The sequence below is a fragment of the Vombatus ursinus genome, unplaced genomic scaffold (assembly GCF_900497805.2).
Source record: "Vombatus ursinus unplaced genomic scaffold, bare-nosed wombat genome assembly UNPS02005659.1, whole genome shotgun sequence".
Lineage (NCBI taxonomy): Eukaryota > Metazoa > Chordata > Mammalia > Diprotodontia > Vombatidae > Vombatus > Vombatus ursinus.
The window spans coordinates 24,296,086-24,316,562 of record NW_020945437.1 but is presented as its reverse complement, the minus strand read 5'-3'; the positions used below and the strand labels follow the sequence as shown (position 1 = coordinate 24,316,562).

Sequence of the window (20,477 nt, the reverse complement as noted above, 5' to 3'; positions counted from 1 at the left end):
TCCCCAATTTAAAGACAGGGAAGTTGAAGCTCAGCGAGGTTATGACCAGCGAGGAGTGCCACATGTGACCCACTAGGTCCTCAAGTGCAGCCCTTTGACAGAATCTAAACTTCACAGAATAAATCCCCTTGATAAAAGGATTTGCTCTGTGAAACTTAGACTCAGTCAAAAGGCCACACCCAAGGACCTAGAAGGCCACATGTGGCTTGCCCTCGGGCAACTCTTGAAGCTGTGTTGCAAAAAGGCCTGATTATTGGTAGAGGGGGTTTCTTCACATCAGTGAAATAGCAGTTGGTCCAAACAACAACAAAGAAAGTGATGTGGTTAATAAGAGTCAGAGTTGGGATTAGAATCCAAATTTTCTGATTTCTTGTCTGATACTGTTTTCATTGTATTATGTTGTCTTCTATAGTAGGTGCTCAAAACCTATTTGTTTTCATTTATATCCATATAGCGGTTACAACTTGCACATTTATTATCTCATTTTATCCTCCTGACAACTCTGTGGTGTTGTATGTAAGCAGATAACATAGCCTGTAGCTCATAGAACCGTAGAGTTTGTAGATGGAAGAAACCTGGTTTAGTGTACACAAGCACTCAGTAAAGGCTTTGAAAGTAAATTGATTCATTAAGCACACCATTAGATAATAAACAGATGAATACAACTAGAAGCTAGTGCTATAATTGGATATTAGTCATTTCCAAGAGTTTGTTTGTAACCTATGGTACCATGAAAATTCTTTACAATGCTGTTTTAATACAAATAGCATTTTAAAACTTTTTTGTAAAGCGTTTTCTCTGAACAGCATTTCATGAAGTAGGTAGTGTGAATATATTTTCAGCTGGTGGGGGCTATCATATTGCACTGAGGAGGTCAGGTACGATGCTTAGCTTTTGACAAAATGGGTGGGTTTGTAGCAGTGAAAGCATTTTTCACTTCAGCATGGAAAGCACAGTGCATGGACTTATGAATCTTTGATTTTATTTATATTCAGTCATACCCACAAGGATACATACCCACAGGCTGCTGATCCTGTCTAGGATGAAACATGGCTACCTCTGGCTCTCCTTCCAGCCCTCCAATTCATGTTTGTTTCGGTGCTCAAGGGGTGAAGTGAAGGGGCAGTTATCTTAGAGACTCACATCACCTAATGCTGATACAAATTATGAAACACTTATAGCTATAGTGTCAGGCTGGATATCTGTGGATTTTTACCTGAGGAGGTCCCCTGCTTCTCATATCTTATCTTCATTCTCTCACTCAAAGTCTTGCCTTGAAGTCTTTGGTCATGATAGTTGAAGGGGTGAAAAGGGGGCTGACACAGCCAGTGGTAAGCCTTCCAAGTTTTTATTAACACAGCATATTTATGGCGGCATTACTCACTTACATGGCCTTGCAAGGGTCCATTTTATTAGGTGTATACAGAGAGAGTATGAAATGGTAGGGACTTTGTACAGTGTGATTCTCTTTAAAAAATCAGGAATATAACAAGCCAGCAGAAGTGTTACAATATATGTGTATGTAATTTTAATCAGTAGATATTTATTACATGTCTGCTTTGTACCTGACACTGTGTTGTGTGCTGCAAATACAAAGACAAAAATAATTCCTGCCTTCTAGGAGCTTATATTCTAATGAGGAAGCCAACGTGTAATACATACATGCATATATACATACATACATATAAATTCACACAAAATAAATATAAGATAACTAGGAAGGGAGGTTTTTAAACAGGTGGGCTCAGGAAATGAGGCTTTATATAGAAAATGGTACCCAAGCTGAATTTCTAAGTAAAGGATTCCATAAGGGATAGATGGGAGAGAGTGCATTTTAAGCATGAGGGATGGTCAGTATAAAGGTATGGAGATGGGGGATGGAGCATCATGTTGGAGGATCATCAAGTAGGCCAATATGACTGGACCACAGAGTAAAAGAAGGGGAGTTATGTGTAATGAGGCTGCAAAACGCAGGTTGGAGCCAGATTGTGAAGGGCATCAAAAGTAAAACAAAAGAATTTGTATTTTATCCTAGAGGCAGTAGAGAGCTCCTGAAGTTGATTAAGTAGGATATTGACATGGTTATATCTGTACTTTAGGAAAGTCAGTGTCAACTCTATGGAGGTTGAATTGGAATGGGGAGAGACTTGAGGCAGAGACATAAATTAGGAGACCATTGCAGTGGCTCGGATGAGAGGTGAGAAGGGCCCTGAACTAAGTTGGTGGCTGTGTGAATGAGGGAGGTGGATACAAAATATGTTGTAGAAATAGCAAGATTTGGGGCAGCTAGGTGGCATAGTGGATAGAGCACTAGCCCTGAAGTCAAGAGGACCTGAGTTCAAATCCAGGCTCAGACACATAACACTTACTAGCTGTGTGACTCTGGGCAAGTCACTTAACCACAATTGCCTCACTCAAAAAACAAAACAAAACAAAAAAAATAATTGCAAGATTTAGCAGCTGATTAAATTTGTTGGACAAGGGGGTGTGAGAAGTTGAGGGTAACACCAAATAGTGAACCTGGGTAGCTGGAAGGATGTTGATGCCCCAGCAGAAACAGGGAGACTTGGAAGGGGTTTGGGTTTGGAGAGAAAGATTAATTAGTTCTTATTTTTAAAAGTATTGAGTTCGAGATGTTTATGGGACATCCATTTTGAAATGCCTAGTAAGTTATGTAGGACTGGAACTTAGGAGAGAGTCTAAAGCTGAATATACAGCTTTGAGAGTAACAGGCAAGACAGGTGAAAATTAAATCCATGTTTCATTATGTGATTGACAAGACAGATTAAAGAGGGACCAGAAGAGAGTCTTGGTGTATACCCATAGTTACGGGACAGAATGTGGAAGATGAGCCAACCAAGAGCCTGAGAAGAAGCAGTCAGACAAGTGAGAAGAATACCAGTAGAAAGAAGAACCAACAGACCCCAGAAAGGAGAGAGTATTTAGGAGAGAATGATCACTGTCAAATGTTGTAGGGAGATCAAGAGGATAACTATTGAGAAAAGACTCTCAGATTTGGCAAGTAAGAGGTCACTGGGAAAGACTTCAGAACTTTGATCAATATGGTGATCACTCATGACTTCAGAAGATTGTTGATGATGAAACAATCATTGCACCTCTTTCTTGGCGAAAGGGTGATGGACTGGAAGTATTTTCAGACATAGCCAATATGTTTGTTTTGCTAGGCTGTAATTATTTGTTACAAGGGAGAGCTTTCTGTTTGGGAGAAGGAAGAGTTCATGAGTAGTATTAGAGATGGGAAAAAAGGATGAAAAGAAAGAAAATATCAATGACACATTAAAAATACATGGGATAGAACAGAAAGAAGTTCATAAGGAGACACAGAAAAGCAAAGCAATTTTGTTACTACCAGGTTAAATTTAATAATATGCTTAAAAACACAGACTTTATATTAGAATTTCACAATTTCACATACAGTACTCTTTTCTGTTCCTTTTGTATTGAACCATCTGTGTTCAATTCATAATGAAAAAAAAATAATTTTTAAAAGAACAGTCACTGATAATTTTGTAGTAGAAGTCCTTAGAGATTCTGCTTTAATAAAGATGGTTTATAGATTCACAGTATGTTGCAGGTGGGAATATGGGGAAATTTATGACCAGTAAAGGAAGTGATTTGCTTAGTGTCTTACTCCTAGGTCCTTTCTTGATTGAGGCTTTCTAGAGTTAAAAGTAACATAAACTCTAGCTTTCCAAAGAAATATAGGCTTCATATTTAGAAAGATACATCCCTCTGTCCTTTCAGCCTTATGACACTTACAGGAATTGCTCTTCCCCAAGGCCCTTCCACCAAATGTCACTCAAACATCGGTATCGTCTCTGTTGTTGCTTATCCTTATTATAATATAATTGACATAGTTATTCATATGCCTAGTCCAGATGCATGTGAGGAAAATTCTCTGTCATCTTCTGAATGGCCAGGATGGTAGTGCTTGTGAATCAGTGACTTGGTTAATTTTCTGGTAACCTTGACCTTTACTCTGTAGATTTGGCATTTCTAGGGTCTCCTGGAGGTTGGCCCTTCTCTTGATTATGTCCAGGGAATCTGACCAAGTAACCACTCCAAGGACCTGTCTGCTTGTATTTCTTGAGATAAAATGCTTTAAAAATTAGTGAGTCTAGACATTTCTAAAACTAAGTAAGCTAAGACTAAAAAAGAAGTGGTTACTGCCCAAGCCCCTTTTCCCTTCTCTCAACCCTCTACCCTAGTCCTGTCTGAACTACCCAGTACATATTATATCTGAGATCCAGATTACAGTGGTGAATTTTTCACCTTTTAAAAATAAGAAATTTGGTATGACATTAAAACAGTTTAACACAGCTGACATTAAATGTAATTTAAATTAAATTTTGAAAGGTAATTCTTAACTGTTGTTATAACTCAACTTGAGTTATAGCTTAGAATCAGATCCCTTCTAAGACTGATACATTGCCTGGGGGCTTCATGACAGCTTGATATCTAAAGTCACGTAAGTTCTATGTCAGGCTAGTTGGAAGTAATCCCATATAACTTTCAGTTATAGCAGGGCATCTCTCCTCTTTCTTTCCTTTATTTTAATCAGCAAAAGGAAAAATAAAAATTCCCTATTGCCAAAAGTATTCTGTCCTTACATTATTGTAGAATCATAGAATATCAGAGCTAGAGGCAACTTCAAGATCATTTAGTTCAAACTCCTCATTTTATAGAGGAGGAAATTGAGGCTTAAAGTGATTAACTGCAGTGTCCTGCAGCTGAAGGAGGCTAGCACTGATGTCTGCCATCTGTGTAGGCTTGATGTAGCCCTCTGGGAATCTGTGTTAAAAGGAAGGGGTGGTTTGGACAAGATTTCTTTGAAGTCCTCTTCCAGCTGGAAACCTGTGAACCAACTTGCCCCAAATCTAAATGTACTAATAGAGATGGGGTGTGGTCCCAGTTCCTATCAGCCCAAATGTTTCTACTACATCAAGGTTACACACCTGGTTAGGCAAGGTCAAGATCATAATAGCACACATTTTCACTTATATAACAGCTTAAGCTTTATGTTGTATATCTGTCCACTCATCCCTCTCCCCCCACTCAGGCACAGACACACACGCACACACATACATGCATGTGCACGCATCATGTTACATAAATACTTTCCTCATGATAAACTAGTAAGTTCCAAGGCTAGGAGTAAGACTCAGGTATTCCAGTCCTAACTTCCTTACAGGGGTGCTAAAAATCAGACAAGGTAATGAATGTGGGAAAGTGCTTTCAACAGTAAAACCAAATATAAGGTAATATTCTCATCATGATTTCAAAAACATTGCTTTCTTAGCATGGGGGGGGGGGGGTTGTTACTGAAGCAGCATGTTTTCCTAGGATGTTAGACCGAAAAAAAAAAATTAATCTAGAGAGGTCAGTTTGTTTTGACAGTATTAATGCTTTTATGCCTTTATCTTTACTTAGCTGGCTCCTGGGCCCTCTTTCTTTCACCTTAGAGGCTTTTCTTTTTTCTCTTGCTAGGTATCTTGGATACAGCTATAGTTGATCGAGGAAGAAATGTGATTTCCAGTTCTCGAGATGGGACTGCTCGGCTTTGGGATTGTGGGCGATCAGCCTGCCTGGGCATCATTGCAGATTGTGGCTCTCCTGTGAATGGCATTGCTGTGGGTGCAGCTGACAACACAATAAATCTTGGCTCCCCTGTGAAAGTTCCCAGTAAGTATATATGGTTGGCATCCATTCTGGTTCTGAAAAGTAGGTGTCATTCTGACTCGCTAAGGCTGCCTCTCATTATGGTATAGATAAGTGGCGCAGTGGCCAGAGTGCTGCACTTAGAGTCAGGAAGACGAGTTCAAATTCAGCCCCACACACTTACTTAGCTGTGTGACCTTGGACAAGTCACTTAACCACTTTTGCTCCAGTTTCCTCAACTGTAAAATGAGAAAAATAACAACCGCGCCTCACAAGGTTGTTGTGAGGATCAAATGAGAATACTTGAAACTGCTTAGCACAGTGCCTGGCATGTAGTAGGCTCTATGTAAATGATGTTGTTGTTATTATTTCTCACCGTAGTCTCTGAGGTACTTTTTCTAATCCCTGTTCAGTTCAGTTTTTATTATTCAATTTCAGTTTTCTATCTGCCTCGAAGCCAGTAAGTCTGTTTTCAGCAGTCATTTAAGTATTGCAGTATCTATGCTGTGCTTCACACTCAGTGGGAGAGATAAAAGAAGGGCAACATTTATTTGTCCTTATTTGTAGAGACCACACAGTCTAGTTGTATGGGTAAGATGAACACCCTGGTGATAAAGAACACTGAAGAGCTAAACTGAACAGTGCTTACTGTACAATAGAATGATAGCTAATAGGAATTTGAAAAAGGAAAACATTGTGGGTTGGAGTAGTTACTTCACAACATAGGTAAATGAATGAAATGTTTTATTTTCTGTATTATAACTAATAAGTAAGCAGAGTTCATTCAATTTATAGCACACTATGCAAATCCTTTTTGCTGTCATCTACAGATCTTCAAATCACTACCCTTTCTTTCTCAAGGAGTTTAATACTTAGAACATAGTCTTCTTCACTCCATCCCATGCCCTCACCCTTTAGCATTTATGTTGATGTCCTTCTGGCCTCCCAGTTTATCAGCCTTCCCAGCTGCCACGACCTCCACTTCCGTTCTACCTGAGCCATCCACGGGATGGACTTCATAGACCCTCGAACCTATATCACCTTAGTGATGTGCTGGGGTGCTGCATAGTTTAGCATTTACTTGTTTTCATATAATTTCCTGTGTGTTCATTTTACCTTTCCAGCTAGATCATGTGTTCCTTAAGATCAGGGACCAGTTTCATCTTTCTTTTCTCTTCATAGTAAGACATTTAGTACTTGTTGATTGGTGAATGCTTAAACACGAGATGATAAAGTTAAGATTTAAAAAGATCTTGGCAGACTGGAAAACTAGGCTGAATCTAAGAAGATGAAATTTTATAAGGATAAATGTAAAGTCTATTTGGGCTCAAAAAATTAATTTTATAAGTACATGATAGGGGTTAGGCAGCAGTTTGTCTGAAAAAGATGTAGGGGTTTTGGTTTACTATAAGCTCTTTATGAGTCAACGATGTGTTAAAAGCAACCAAAAACGCTAATGCCACTTTGGTCTACAGTGACATACACAACTCTCAAGAGTAAGGAAGTGAGAGGCCGCTAGGTGGCACAGTGGATGGCAGCCTTGGATTCAGGAGGACCTGAGTTCAAATGCGACCTGAGACACATAACACTTACTAGCTGTGTGACCCTGGGCAAGTCACTTAACCCCATTGCCTAACCCCTCCCCCCAAAAAAGAATAAGGAAGTGACTCCAAAACACTATTGATTAGAAAAAGGCAAATTAAAACAACTCTGAGGTACCAACTCTCACTTAGCAGAGATGACAAATCCTGGAGAGGATGAGGGAAAATAGATGTAATGATGAACTATTAGTAGAGTTGTGAACTGATCCAACCATTCTGGAGAGCAATTTGGAACTGTGCCCAAGGGGTTATAACACTATGCATACCCTTTGACCCAGCAATACCATTACTAGGTCTGTACCTCAAAAAGATCAAAGGAAAAGGAAAAGCACCTATATGTACAAATATATTTATAACAACTCTTTTTGTGGTGGCAAAGAATTGGAAACTAAGGGAATACTCATCACTTGGAGAACAGCTGAACAAGTTATGGCATATGATTGTTGATGGAGTACTATGGTGCTATAGGAAATGACAAGGGAGATAGTTTCAGAAAAACACAGTAAGACCTATAAGAACTGATACAAAGTGAAGTGAGCAGAACTGGGAGATCATTGTGCACAATTACAGCAATGTTGTAATGACGATCAATTGTGAAAGACTTGGTTGCTCTGATCAATACAGCAGTCCAAGACAATTCCAAAGGATTCATGATGAAAAATGCTGTCCACCTCCAGAGAGAGCACTGATGATCTCTGACTACAAACTGAAGTATAATTTGTCACGCTTTATTTTTCTTCCTTTATTTTTTTTGACAGTATGGCTAATATGGAAATATGTTTTGTGTGATTTCACATGTATAATTAAGATCATATTGCTTGCCTTCTCAGTGGGTATTGTATGGAGTGGAAGGGAGGGAGAGATTTTGGAACTCAAAATTTTAAAAAAAGAATGTTTAAAATAATAAATTAAAATTTTTTTTTAATTAATGAAACCTGAAAGGGTAAATAACACAATTCCCTTCTGCTGAAATTATATCTGAGTACGTTCAAAAATTATTAATAAACTTTGACATGTTTTTCAGAAAAAAAAAAGAATAAGGAAGTGGTGGCCCCATTGGTCAGGCCATACCTGTAGTATTGTGTTTAATTCTGGGTACCAGATTTAGCTAGGATATCCATAATAGGGAGGTTGTCTGCAGAAAGGCAGCTTGAATGGTGAAGGTCCATGACATTTGAAGATTCATTTTTTGTTTTTGTTTTTGCTAGGCAGTGGGGTTAAGTGACTTGCTGAGGGTCACCCAGCTAGTAAGTGTCAAATATCTGAAGCTGTATTTGAACTTAGGTCCTCCTGTCTCCGGGCCCAGTGCTCCACTGCGCCACCTAGCGGCCCCAGTTTAAAGATTGATTGAAGAAAATGGGGATGTTTAGACTGGAGAAAGGAGGACTTAGGGAGTGATAGCTGTCTTCAAGTTTGAGATACGGTTATATAGAAAAGGGATTAGACTTTTTCTGAGTGGCCTTATAAGGAAAGAACCAGGAGCAGTGGGTGGAGATTGAGATGAGTTTACATCAGGAAAAGCTTCCTAACATTGACAGCTCTCCAGCAATGCCAGCAATTCACGTTGCTTCATGAAGTAGTTAGTTAGTTATCATTGGAGGTCTTCAAGCAGAGGCAGAGTGATCTCTTGTATCTGTTGTAATGGGAATTCTTTTTCAGATATGAATTGGACTAGGTGGCTACTAAGGACCCCTTCCAGTACTAAAATGTTTATTACCTGGAGATCCAATATAAATTCTGTTTGACACTTAAAAGCTCTTTACAACCTGGCCCTTTCCATTCCTTACAGTTTTATACAGTCTCTGTCCTCGACTCACTCTAGGTCCAACCAGAGTGTCCAGACGTGGTGCTCCTCACATGTGATGCTCCGTCTGCCTTTATACTGACTGCCCCCCATACCTGGAAAGCTCTCCCTCCTCACCTGTGCCTCTTGGAATTCCTGGTTTCCTTCAAGGCACAGCTCATATGCCATGTCCTGAATGAAACTTTTCCTGATCCTTCAAGCTTCCCTTTCCAAACTACCTAGTATTTATGTTACATATGTTCTGCACATACTTATATTTATACTTACTGTTTTCCCCATTAGAATGTAAGCTCCTTGAGACCAAGTTTCACCTTGTCTTTGTATCCCCAGTTCTTAATGTAATGCCTAGCACATACTGTGCTCTTCATAATTGCTTATTGATTGCCTGTCTTTCCTCAATACCTATTTCCTCCTTACCCTTTGCAGTATGACTTCTAATCCACTCATTTACTGAAATTACTTTCTCAAGGGTTGCTAATGATCTGTTCTCTCTCTGGTCAAACTCCATTATTTTAATTTTGTTTTTTATAATACTGCCATTTCTAGATTAACCCTTACCCACTTCTTCCGCTCAGAATATTCCCTTGTGACAAAGAAAAACAGTTATGTAAACGAATACAGTCACCTCATCTGACATGATATGCAACATTCCATACCCACAGTCCTTCACCTCTGTTGGAAGGGGAGGGTGTAATGTTTCATTGTTTGTCCTCCCAAGACCAAGATTGGTCATTACTGTTACTCAAAGTTTGGACTCCTTTTAGTGTTCTTTTTGTTTATATCATTACAGTCATTGTGTATATATTGCTCTCTGTTGTTCTCCTTACTTCTCTATATTAGTTCATATAAATCTTCCCATAGTCTTCTGAATTCTTCATATTTTAAATTTCTTATTCTTTTATATTCATATGCCATAGTTTGTCCAACCATTCCTGAGTCAGGGAACCCACTTTGTTTACAGTTTTTTGCCACCACTAAAAGTAATATTATAAAGCTTTGGGGGCCAATAATCTCTTAATTACTAAAGCTAATAATCTTAATTACTAAAAGAGGTCCAAATCCTTTTTCACATTTGTGTTACTTTTGGCATTTGATTTGTCCTTCCTCTTGGATATCCTTTCCTCCTTTCATTTCTACTCTCTCCTGGTTTTCTTATAACCATAGATTTAGAGTGTATGTAGTCCAACTTTCTAATTTTACAGAAGAGGAAACTGAGGCCCATTTCCATGAAGTGTTTTCCCTATTTTCACACAAGTAGTTTCTGAGGTTGATTTTGAATGTAGGTCCTCTGACTCTGAAGCCAGTACTTTTTTTTTTTTTTAAGGCAGTTGGGGTTAAGTGACTTGTCCAGGGTTACACAGCTAGTAAGTGTCAAGTGTTTGGTCTGAGGTCAGATTTGAACTCAGGTCCCCCAGACTTCAGGGCCAGTGCTCTACTCACTGCACCACCTAGCTGCCCCAGTACTTTTTCTTTTTAAAAATAGTTCCTTGGAGCAGCTAGATGGCATAGTGGATAGAGCATTGGCCCTGGATTCAAGAAGACCTGAGTTCAAATCTGCCTCAGACAGTTCACGCTTACTAGCTATGTGATCCTGGGCAAGTCACTTTACCTCACTGCCTCACCAAAAAAAAAAAAAAAGAAGAAAGTTCCTTTATTTTAATCAGCCAAGATCTGCCTTCTCACTCTCCCATCCCATCCCCCGACCCCCCCCCCAGCATGTATAGTCAATTAAAATAAATTTCCATGTTGGTCATATAAAAAAAAAATTATCATATTCTGCACTCTGAGTTCTTTACCTCTCAGGAGGTGAGTAGTGTGTTTCATCATTAGTTGTCTGGAATCCTAATTGGTCGTTGTGATGATAAGAGCTCAGCACAATAGTGTTCCATCACGTTTGTATACCATAACTTGTTCATCCAGTCCCCAGTTTATTGACACCCATCAGATTCTCAATTTTTGTCACTTCAACAAGTTATAAATATTTCTACAAATCTCTACAGTTTGTTTTGTTTAGAATTAAGCCTCCCTCTAATTCCCTCTCCCTTTTCCCCTTTTCTTTATTTCCCTGTTGAGTGAAATGTATTTCTGTGCCCAACCATGTGTTTGTGTGTTTATTCTTCCTTCTTTTGACCAGTTCAAATAAGAGTAAGTTTCAAGTGTTAGCTGCTTCCTTCTATGCTGTCCTCATTTGTATAGATTTTTACTTGTGTGCCCTGATTATGAGATAATTTTCCCTGACCTGTTTCCTCATGCCCCCCCCACCATCACAATTCTTTTTCCTCTATCTTTCTGTTTTTTTCTTAAATTTATGAAGACATAACAGAACTACTTTCATATTTTTTCTAGTTGTTCTCCCTCTATGGGCTCTGATGATGATAGCGTTCAGAGAGGACACACACACACACACATATATAATCTCCCTATATTTAAATATCAGAATCAGAGTCAGTAAATATTTACTTATTAAGTACCTATTATGTACCAGGCACTATGCTAAGCTGGAAACACAAAGAAGCTGAAAAGTGAGGGCAAGGGGTGAGGGCAGAGAATGATGAAATTGTACAACTGAGTTGGGAAATAATCCAAGGACGTGTGAGTTTCTGAGTTGATTTCATCTTGCATAATGATGAGTATCTGGAGATGATGAAGTGCAGGAAAGTAGCCAGGTAGGATATAATGAAAATTCCCTGGGTGCCATCCTTAAAAAATGAAGGATCTGGGAGAAGCTTTCTAATGTTCATCCTCTACCATCTTGGCTCCATTTCTACCAGTGTTCTTACTGCACTAGCCATCCTTTTTTAATCTCATTTGCTAGTTCATCACCCTCTGCACCCTGAGCATGTGTTATAAAACTTTGTCCTAAACCCATTTCTCTCTTCATTCTTGCCCCCATCTTTGGTTCTCTTCCACTCTCGTGTGTTCATTTATAACCTGTATACCGATGTCTCCCTTATCTACACATTCAGTTTCTTCCCTGAACTCCATTTCTATGTCACCAGGACATTGTTAGCTGGATGTTTCTTTTTTTTTTTCCAGCATGGCAGCAAATGTTTTCCTTTTAATAGTACAGTATATACAGTGTGAACTTATGATGACTTCTTTTTTTTGCTTTTTTTTGGTGAGGCAACTGGGGTTAAGTGACTTGCCCAGGGTCACACAGCTAGTAAGTTTCAGGTGTCTGAGACTGGATTTGAACTCAGATCCTCCTGACTCCCAAGGCTGGAGCTCTATCTACTCTGCCAGCTAGCTGCCCCCCTTATGATAACTTCTTGAAAAACTTCATTTATACAGAATCATACTACAAAATTAACATTTTAATGAAATCAGAGAGACTATGCATATATTCAGAAATATAAACAAATTTCACCCACCACTGCAGACAATGGACACACAGAAATTTTTTTAAAACTTTCCATTCTGGAATAAAAATATATATTTACTATATAGCTGTAACTATCATTTAATCGTTTTGTTTGAAAATCTTATTTGGAGAAATTTTTAATTAATTACCTCTTTTGAAATTCTGGTTAATAGTGCCACCAGCTGGCAATAAAGATTTTTAAAAGAGCAGTGTTCTTAAGTGTCACAAAAGTTTTGTCCTTAAAGTTACTGAGAAAAAAAACACAAGTCACTAGAACCAATATGCACAAGAACAGTAAATCACAGTGAATGAAAAGATGACCTTCAAAATGTTTTCACCAAGGTGCCATGGAGTATTTAAATGTTTTGTTAAATCTAGCTTTACATTTACATGTAAAACTTTGTAGTAAGGAAAGAATTTAAACATACTGTAAAAGGAAATTTTTTTTTTCCTATTTGAGCATAATTAGATATGTTTGACAGCAACACCAGTTGACATTATTAATATAAAAACATTACCAGAAAGCTAATGCCATATAAGTTTTTTTAAAGGAAAAAATAAAATAATTCTGGTTAATGCTGAAAAATCTGTAGAACCACAGCAATCTATTTTGATAACACCAAGCATTCCTTAAAAAAAAAAAAAAGAAGGAAAAAATAGGAATAATTTCCCCAAAGCATCATTGAGCCATCTAGCTATACACATGTACTAACATTTTCCTAACCTGTTACAAAAGGCCATGTTGTTTATAACAGGTGTCCTTAGAACTGAATTTCTGAAAATATAAAACTAAATTGGTATCTTTAATTATTCTATTAAATCCTTGGCTTGATCAGCTTGACAGAATTGAGTTGTACAGCAATTATCCTTGAAATAACCTATAAAAATAGGACATCCTGAAGCTGTTTGGATGAACTGTATTCATTAATCAATGACTTACTTGTGGTTAAAAATCATTAGGTAAGGGGCAGGTAGGTGGTGCAGTGGGTAGAGCACCGGCCTTGGAATCAGGAGGATCTGAGTTCAAATCCAGCATCAGACACTTGACACTAGCTGTGTGACACTGGGCAAGTCATGTGTTAACCCAGATTGCTTCACCAAAAAAAAAAAAAATCATTAGATATTTAAATAATTATATTTGTGCATATCTTTTCCTTTAAACAAACCTGTATGTATAAATGCATACCCCCAAAAATTCCGAACTGCACAAAAGTATGTAATTAGGAAATAGAAGCATATTCCTTATATTTGTTCTGTATAGAAAATGGGGCACATGAAAAAAAGACATTGCTTAGTTAGGGAAGTCATTCAAAAATTACCCCACTCATTTACCCTGATGCTATATCTTCCATTTTAAAATCTCAAAACTTAATTGGCTGAGAGATTAAGAATTGAATTCCTATGGGAAAATTGTTGTTAATAATTTAATATTTTGTGGTCACTTTTTAAGATGTGATAACCTGTACATGTGTATCTATTCCCTACCACCCAAAGAAGCTAAAATACTGTTACCTAGCTGAAGATACCAGCGTATTGGGTCTTTAATGAATATGATTTTTGGGGAGGGGGGTTAGACAGTGGGGTTAAGTGACTTGCCCAGGGTCACACAGCTAGTAAGTGTTATGTGTCTGAGTCTGGATTTGAACTCAGGCCCTCCTGACTCCAGGGCCAGTGCTCTATCCACTGCGCCACCTAGCTGCCCCAAATATGATTTTTTTAAGAGCATACAGTACACGTTATTTTTTCCAGATCTCTGGACTGTCTTTCCCTCCTGGTCTTCTCCCATATATCTAAAATAGTAACGGTCCATACAAATCCTGCTGCACTTGCTTACACAGGGGATGAGGTATAAATCCACTGCCCTCTCTTCAGCCAGATATCTAGCTGGAATATCTGGATTTTTGTATGCCCTGGTTTTGCTCAGTCCTGATCCAGATATATAAGGCTGTAGTGTATGTCATTTTAAAAAAGAAAAAGTAAAATATTTTCTTCAAAAGATATCTACTTGTACTTATATTAAAAATAAGAATATGGTCAACATATACTTTCTAATGACTTTCTTCCAAAAATTATCTTCCTAGTAAAGATTTCTCCAAATGGACATATGTAGACATAAATACTTGAATAATTCATTTCCATCTCTCATAAATGTAAAAATCTAAAAGCTTATCTACATAGCACATAATGAAAATATAATTATCCTGGTCTCCTGGATATTGATCTATTATATGGAAAAAAACTAAAATTATATCTCATAGATATATCTCTATGACAAGCCAAGCATGGTTTGGTTGCACAGGAGTGAAAATCTGGATACACTAAATAGTCACTCGGAGTGTTAATGAAGGCAGTACACATAGCAGTTCATTTAAATGGTCAGAGAATAGCAAGGATGGGTCATATCCAAAAGTTCAGTAATGACCTAAATTTGTATCAAACAGGTAAAACACTTTTACTGATTGACACACCGATCATAAGAAAAACTTCAAAATACTACCGATATCTGTAGCACCTGCTCCTTCTGTAGCTTTTGTCTCTTCACTTGCAAGAGCTTTCTATTGTGTTCACTTCATCCTGTGTTCCAGTTCATGCTGGTGTTTAATAAGACATTCTATTTCTGTTCATAATTTTTGTAGATTTTTCTTCAAAGTAATATTTTTAAGTAATGTATCCTCCAAAACAGCCTGTAATTTTCAGCTGATCTCCAAGAAGAGTTCTAATGTCTGCCCACTGTCAGCCAGATGGGAAGTATACAAGGATGCCTTGACGCCTCTTTCTCTACTCAAATGAACCTTGTTAAAATTGGATGACGGTTAAAATCTGATGACGGTGTGCCTGCTTTTTCTCATCAGATGTAACTGAATTATTTTTTTTCCTAATTTCTTCTACCAATTGCTTTGTATGATGCTCCATAAATCCAATATTCTCATTTTTCTGGGCATGAGTTTTCTGCAGCCTTACTATCCTTTCCATCAGCACAGTCTTGTCCATTTCTTGAAAGTTATCCACAACTACAGAGGAGCCGGTATTTTCTTGTGATCTACCCTCTGCACTCTCACATCATCAAAGTAGTTAATGTCTTCAAGTATTAAGGGAACCTGATGAACTAGAACGTCTCCCCATGCTATTGACTTCTTTATTATAACTGTCGTTCTTAATCTGGTCTAATTTTTCTCGTGCTTGCTGAAGTTGCTTGGTGAGGTCCTTGAGATTTAAAGCATGTTTGTGTCTTTGAGTAACTAGTTCATCTTTCAGTTCCACTTGCATATTTAATACTTTTAATTCTATTTGTCTAGAAGTCAGTTCAGCTTGCAAAGCTTGGCTTTCATTCTTTCGAAGTTCTTTTAATGACCTGCTTGCCAAATCAGTGTTAGTCTCTCTCATATGTCCAAAATGACTCTGTAATTGACTTTCACTACAGGAGAGTTTATCAGATTGTGACTGTAAAGAATTAGATTTAGATTGAAGTTGGGCATTCTTACACATTAATTTTTCTGTAAATAACAACAGCTCAGATTCTCTTTTTCTACTGCCTTCAATATCTTTTTATAGGTCATTAATCAAAGAATTCAGACTCCTCACTTCTTCAGACAAGTTTTCAATTTCTTAATTATCTCTTTAAAGCTGGTCCTGTAACTGCTCTTACAGTTTGAACTCTATCCAACAAATTCTGAATTGCAACTTTTGGATGATTAATAATCTCTTTATATTTGGGTAATTCATCTTCTGTTCTTAACCATTCATCTTCTAGATACTTCACTTTTGTTCTTAGTGTTTGTAGCTCATCCATATCCTCCTTAAATGTTCTCTTCAAGTCTTCTAGTTCTTTTACTTTGTCATGATGCATCTCTGGTTGATCAGATTTTTCCTTTATTTGTTTTTCTAGTTCTCCTTTTGTGACTTTGAGCTTTGCATCTAGCTCATTTGATTTAATTTCTTCTGACTCTTGATATGCTTTTATCATTTCTCAACAATTTTTCCATATTTAATCTGCCTCTTCTTTGGCCTGAGTTAATTTTATTGTTGTTTTTTTGAGTTTTATCTTTGGTTTCCTTGTGCGAATCCATTTCTGTTTTTAATTTGTTTTGTGCCCATTTTAACTTTGATGATGTGAGAGTTGATCTCTTCCTTCAATTTCTGTTTCTCTGCTCTTTCTAATGGCATCACCTTCCTTTGTTTCATAGCTGGTCTAGTCTTCCTTTTTCTTTAGAAAGCTGTTTAACTTTGTTAACATTTCTCAGTTTCTTTATTTGTGTCTCTGAGTTATCCTCATGTCCCTCCTTTTCCTTTTTAAGATCTAAAGATTTCTTTTCACCTTTGGTGTACTTCATCACCATTGCTTCTTTTTTCTTGGTAGCCCTCTCTCATTTCTTGTTTCCCTGCTCCATTCGAAAAACCATCTCTTTACGTAATTGAATTGAATTTTTGGCTGTAGTATCTTGCATTACAAGTTTTTCTTTGGAAATGTTAACATCTTTATTGAGTTCCTGTATTCTTGTTTTTAACTGTTTAATTATGTTTATATGTTGTCTCTCTGTTCCTGTTCGTATTCTTGGTTCTCTTAGATTGTCTTTTTCTGAACAAATTTCTAAAATAAGTTCCTTATGCTTCTTGTTTTCTTTAATTAACTTCTTTATAGTATGCTCCGACTGCAGATATTTATCTTGCATGCTTTTTTTTTTTTTTTTTGCTTTTTTTGGTGAGGCATTTGGGGTTAAGTGACTTGCTCAGGGTCACACAGCTAGTAAGTAGTCAAGTGTCTGAGGCCTGTACACATTTTTTAAACATAATTAAAGCATGTTCACTCTATTTTATTCCATTGGGTACTCTACGTTCATTTAAAAGTTCTGCAGATAAGAGCTCTGATTCTTTCTTCCAACAAATCATCCTGTGCTGAAACATTTTGTATTCTTGAAATGAGTTTCTTAGTACAGTCTGTATCATATAGACTTTCTGAATAAGTTTTTTCATTGGATGTTTCTGTAAGCTTAGATGACCTTAATTCTTGCAATATTTCTGTTAGTGTTTGTTCTGTTCCATTTCTCTTGATATTTGCTGTGCAAAATCTCCACCAGGAAAATGAGTTATTTTCTGGGATTTTTTTTCGTATGTGTCTGCTTTGTCACAAGAATTCCCAACTCCACTGTGATCTGGTGAGTAATCCTTTTTTTTGCTTAAATTCAGTCACCTCCAAGGAAGCTTAAGTGAAGTCATCTCTTTTTTGATGGAAGCAGTTTAGAATCTTTGTCTAAACTGCTCTCTTCATCTCCAGAAAAACAGCTTGTCGAGCCTTTTGTTGCAGATGCACCTCCCATGGTTTTATCTGATGAAATGAAAGGTATATTCTCTACCTCCAGCAAGCTAACTGACACCAATTCACTATACATTTCTTATGATCTTCTGATTTTCCTTGTTACACATCTGGCAGTGAAGCAATTAACTAAGTTGTCAGCTCTCCATAGTGAGGTCTGCAGGGCTGCGGGAGCAGGTGGGCACTCAAGGCTGGAGGGAAGTACAATGAGGAAGGCCAGGAATTCACCAGTCACAGGTTTCTCAAACCCCAGTGGAGCTGACACATCAACAAAGATGGCAGGGACACTGGACTCCATGGAATCGGCCAAGCTCCAGCCTGAATGTCCTTTCAACACCTTGAACTCAATATTAACAAAACTGAACTTACCATCTTCTTTTGCTTAAACCCATTCCTTTTCCAAATTTCCCTACTTTTGTTAGTGGTGCTATAATCCTTCCAATAATCAAAGTTCAAAAACTTGGAATCAACTTTGACCTTCCTCTTTCCTTCTCTAGCCTTTGCCTTGAATATCTAATCTATTGCCAAATGTTGTTGATTCTATTTCCCTAACATCTCCAGCATCTGTCCCTTTCTCTCCATTCATAATTCAGCTACCCTAATGTAAGCCCTCATTAGCTCTTTTTGTATATTATTATATTAGCCTTCTACTTGGGTTTCCTTGACTCTGATTTCTTCCATTCCTGATCTGTCTTTTACATAGCAGACAGGATAATCTTTCTAAAGCTTAAGTCTGCCTGTGTCATTCCACTTCTCCAAGACCTTCAGTGATAACCTGTTGTACCTAGGATAAAACACAAATTTCTTAGCTTGATATCCAGGGCCATTCACAGTCTGATACTAAGGTATTTTTCCATTTTCATTTTAAATAACATTCACATTCTTTCCTAAAAAAAAATGGCTTTTCCCCAAATTAGCATTCTATATGCTGCTTCTGTATAATCCATTTTCTGTACCTAGAACACTACCAAAACTGTGCTAGAGTCACTCCTTATTTCTTATCAGCCTATCACAATGCTTTCTCTTCTTCAGGGTTTAGATAAAGTTCCAGTTCCTTTGTGTAGCTTCTACTGATCTTCCTAGCTAAAAATGTTCTCCTCCTCTTCAGATATGCCTAGAACACTTTGTGCAGATCCCTCTTTTTTTCTTACCACTCTTTGCTTTGCTTTATGTATAGGTATGTGGAAGTCACAGTCCCTCCCCGTCACTTCCAAACCCCCACCTCAATAGGTTACAAGTTCCTTGAGGTCAGGACCTAGGTCATTTTTATTATTATATCATCAGGGCCTAGCACAGTGCAGTACACGCAGCGGGTGCTTAGTAAATATTGTTTGTTTTGTACTATTTCTTTGCCAGGATTGTTGTAAGGAAATAATATTACATATTACTATAAATCTGTGAGCCATCTTATTCAGAAGAATTGTTTAATGTGAGGAAAAACTTAGTGATCATAGCTATGTGAAAGCAGAAGGGATTGCCTAAGGCAGCAGTGGATTCCCATTACTGTATGTCTTCAGGTGAGGGCTGGATGATACAACTGTTTGTTGGAGATATTTGTAGAGGGGACTCCTGAGACGAGATTGAACCAGATGTTTTTGGGTTTTTTTTTGTCTTCTGAGTGTGATTTTTTTTTTTGAAGTAGTCCTTGAAGGATGGGTAGAGTTTAGCAAGGCAAAAAGAAAGAGTAAGTATATTCTAAATGGGAGTAATAATATGAGCAAGCACACAAGTGGGCTAGAATGAGACCCATGTGAGAAGATTGGCCTAGTTGGAACCTTTAGATCTGATTGGGAAGCACAGTAGTGAGAAACATGTTCAAAGGTAATGGAGGGTTAGGTGATCCCATTCTTCACTGATTTGAACCAGGGTTGGCCCATAATAGTATGAGTACATTTTGGCCTATGATAATGCAATTTTGTATTTAAGTAGCAGTTATCCAGAAATGGGATGGCCTTTAGATCATAAGCTTCTCAGGTTCATGGAGTAGATCATCTTTAATAGCAGAAAATGTTAGAGCTGAAAGGAACCTTAGAGATTATTAAATCCAACCCCCTCATTTTACAAATGAAAAACTGAAGCCAAGAGAGGAGAAGTGACTTCCAAGGTAGTAGTGACTGAGTCAGGATTTTGAAGTCTCCTAAGTTTCAGGTCACTGCTTTTTCCATTGTACCACATCCCCTAACGATGCTAACCTAACCTCTCTTTCTTGCAGGTGAACGGGAGATTGGAACAGAAGGGAAGATGCTGCTTTTGGCTCGGGAAGATAAAAAGCTACAGTGTGTGGGATTATGGAGCAGGCAGCCGGCAAGTACTTTCCACAATACATTCATACTGTAATAGCAATAGTTTACATTTGTATAGGTTTTATAGCACAAAAGCAGGAAGTGCTTTGGAATACTTTGATTTTTGATCACTTCACCCCAACCCTATGAGTAATGATCTCAGTTTCATTCTCCTTTTTATAGATGAAGAAAGTGAGACTCAGGGTGAGTGGCATGTTCCCAAGGTCACACAGCTAAGAATCATTCATCATCAATAATTCATAATCAATCATCATCAACAATCATTCATTAAGCATTTATTATGTACAAGGTGCTAGGTTACAAAGACAAAGAAAATTAAAATCATCCCTTCTTTCAAGGAGCTTATATTCTCTTGGAGGAGAATATTATATATAATTTTATGTAGAACAAATACAAAATGAATACCAGGAAATTAAAT

At 37.6% G+C, this 20,477-nt stretch overlaps 1 protein-coding gene across 4 annotated transcripts in view; it reads left to right on the top strand.

The window, feature by feature from the left end:
• PAAF1 (proteasomal ATPase associated factor 1) overlaps nt 1–20,477 on the top strand; it is a 66,013-nt gene that overhangs the window by 20,085 nt on the left and 25,451 nt on the right. For all 4 annotated transcript variants that reach the window (XM_027848094.1, XM_027848098.1, XM_027848097.1 and 1 more), the window contains 2 exons: nt 5,509–5,703; nt 19,969–20,060. In XM_027848094.1, the coding sequence (XP_027703895.1) occupies nt 5,509–5,703; nt 19,969–20,060 (287 nt within the window). The remainder of the gene's footprint in view (nt 1–5,508; nt 5,704–19,968; nt 20,061–20,477) is intronic.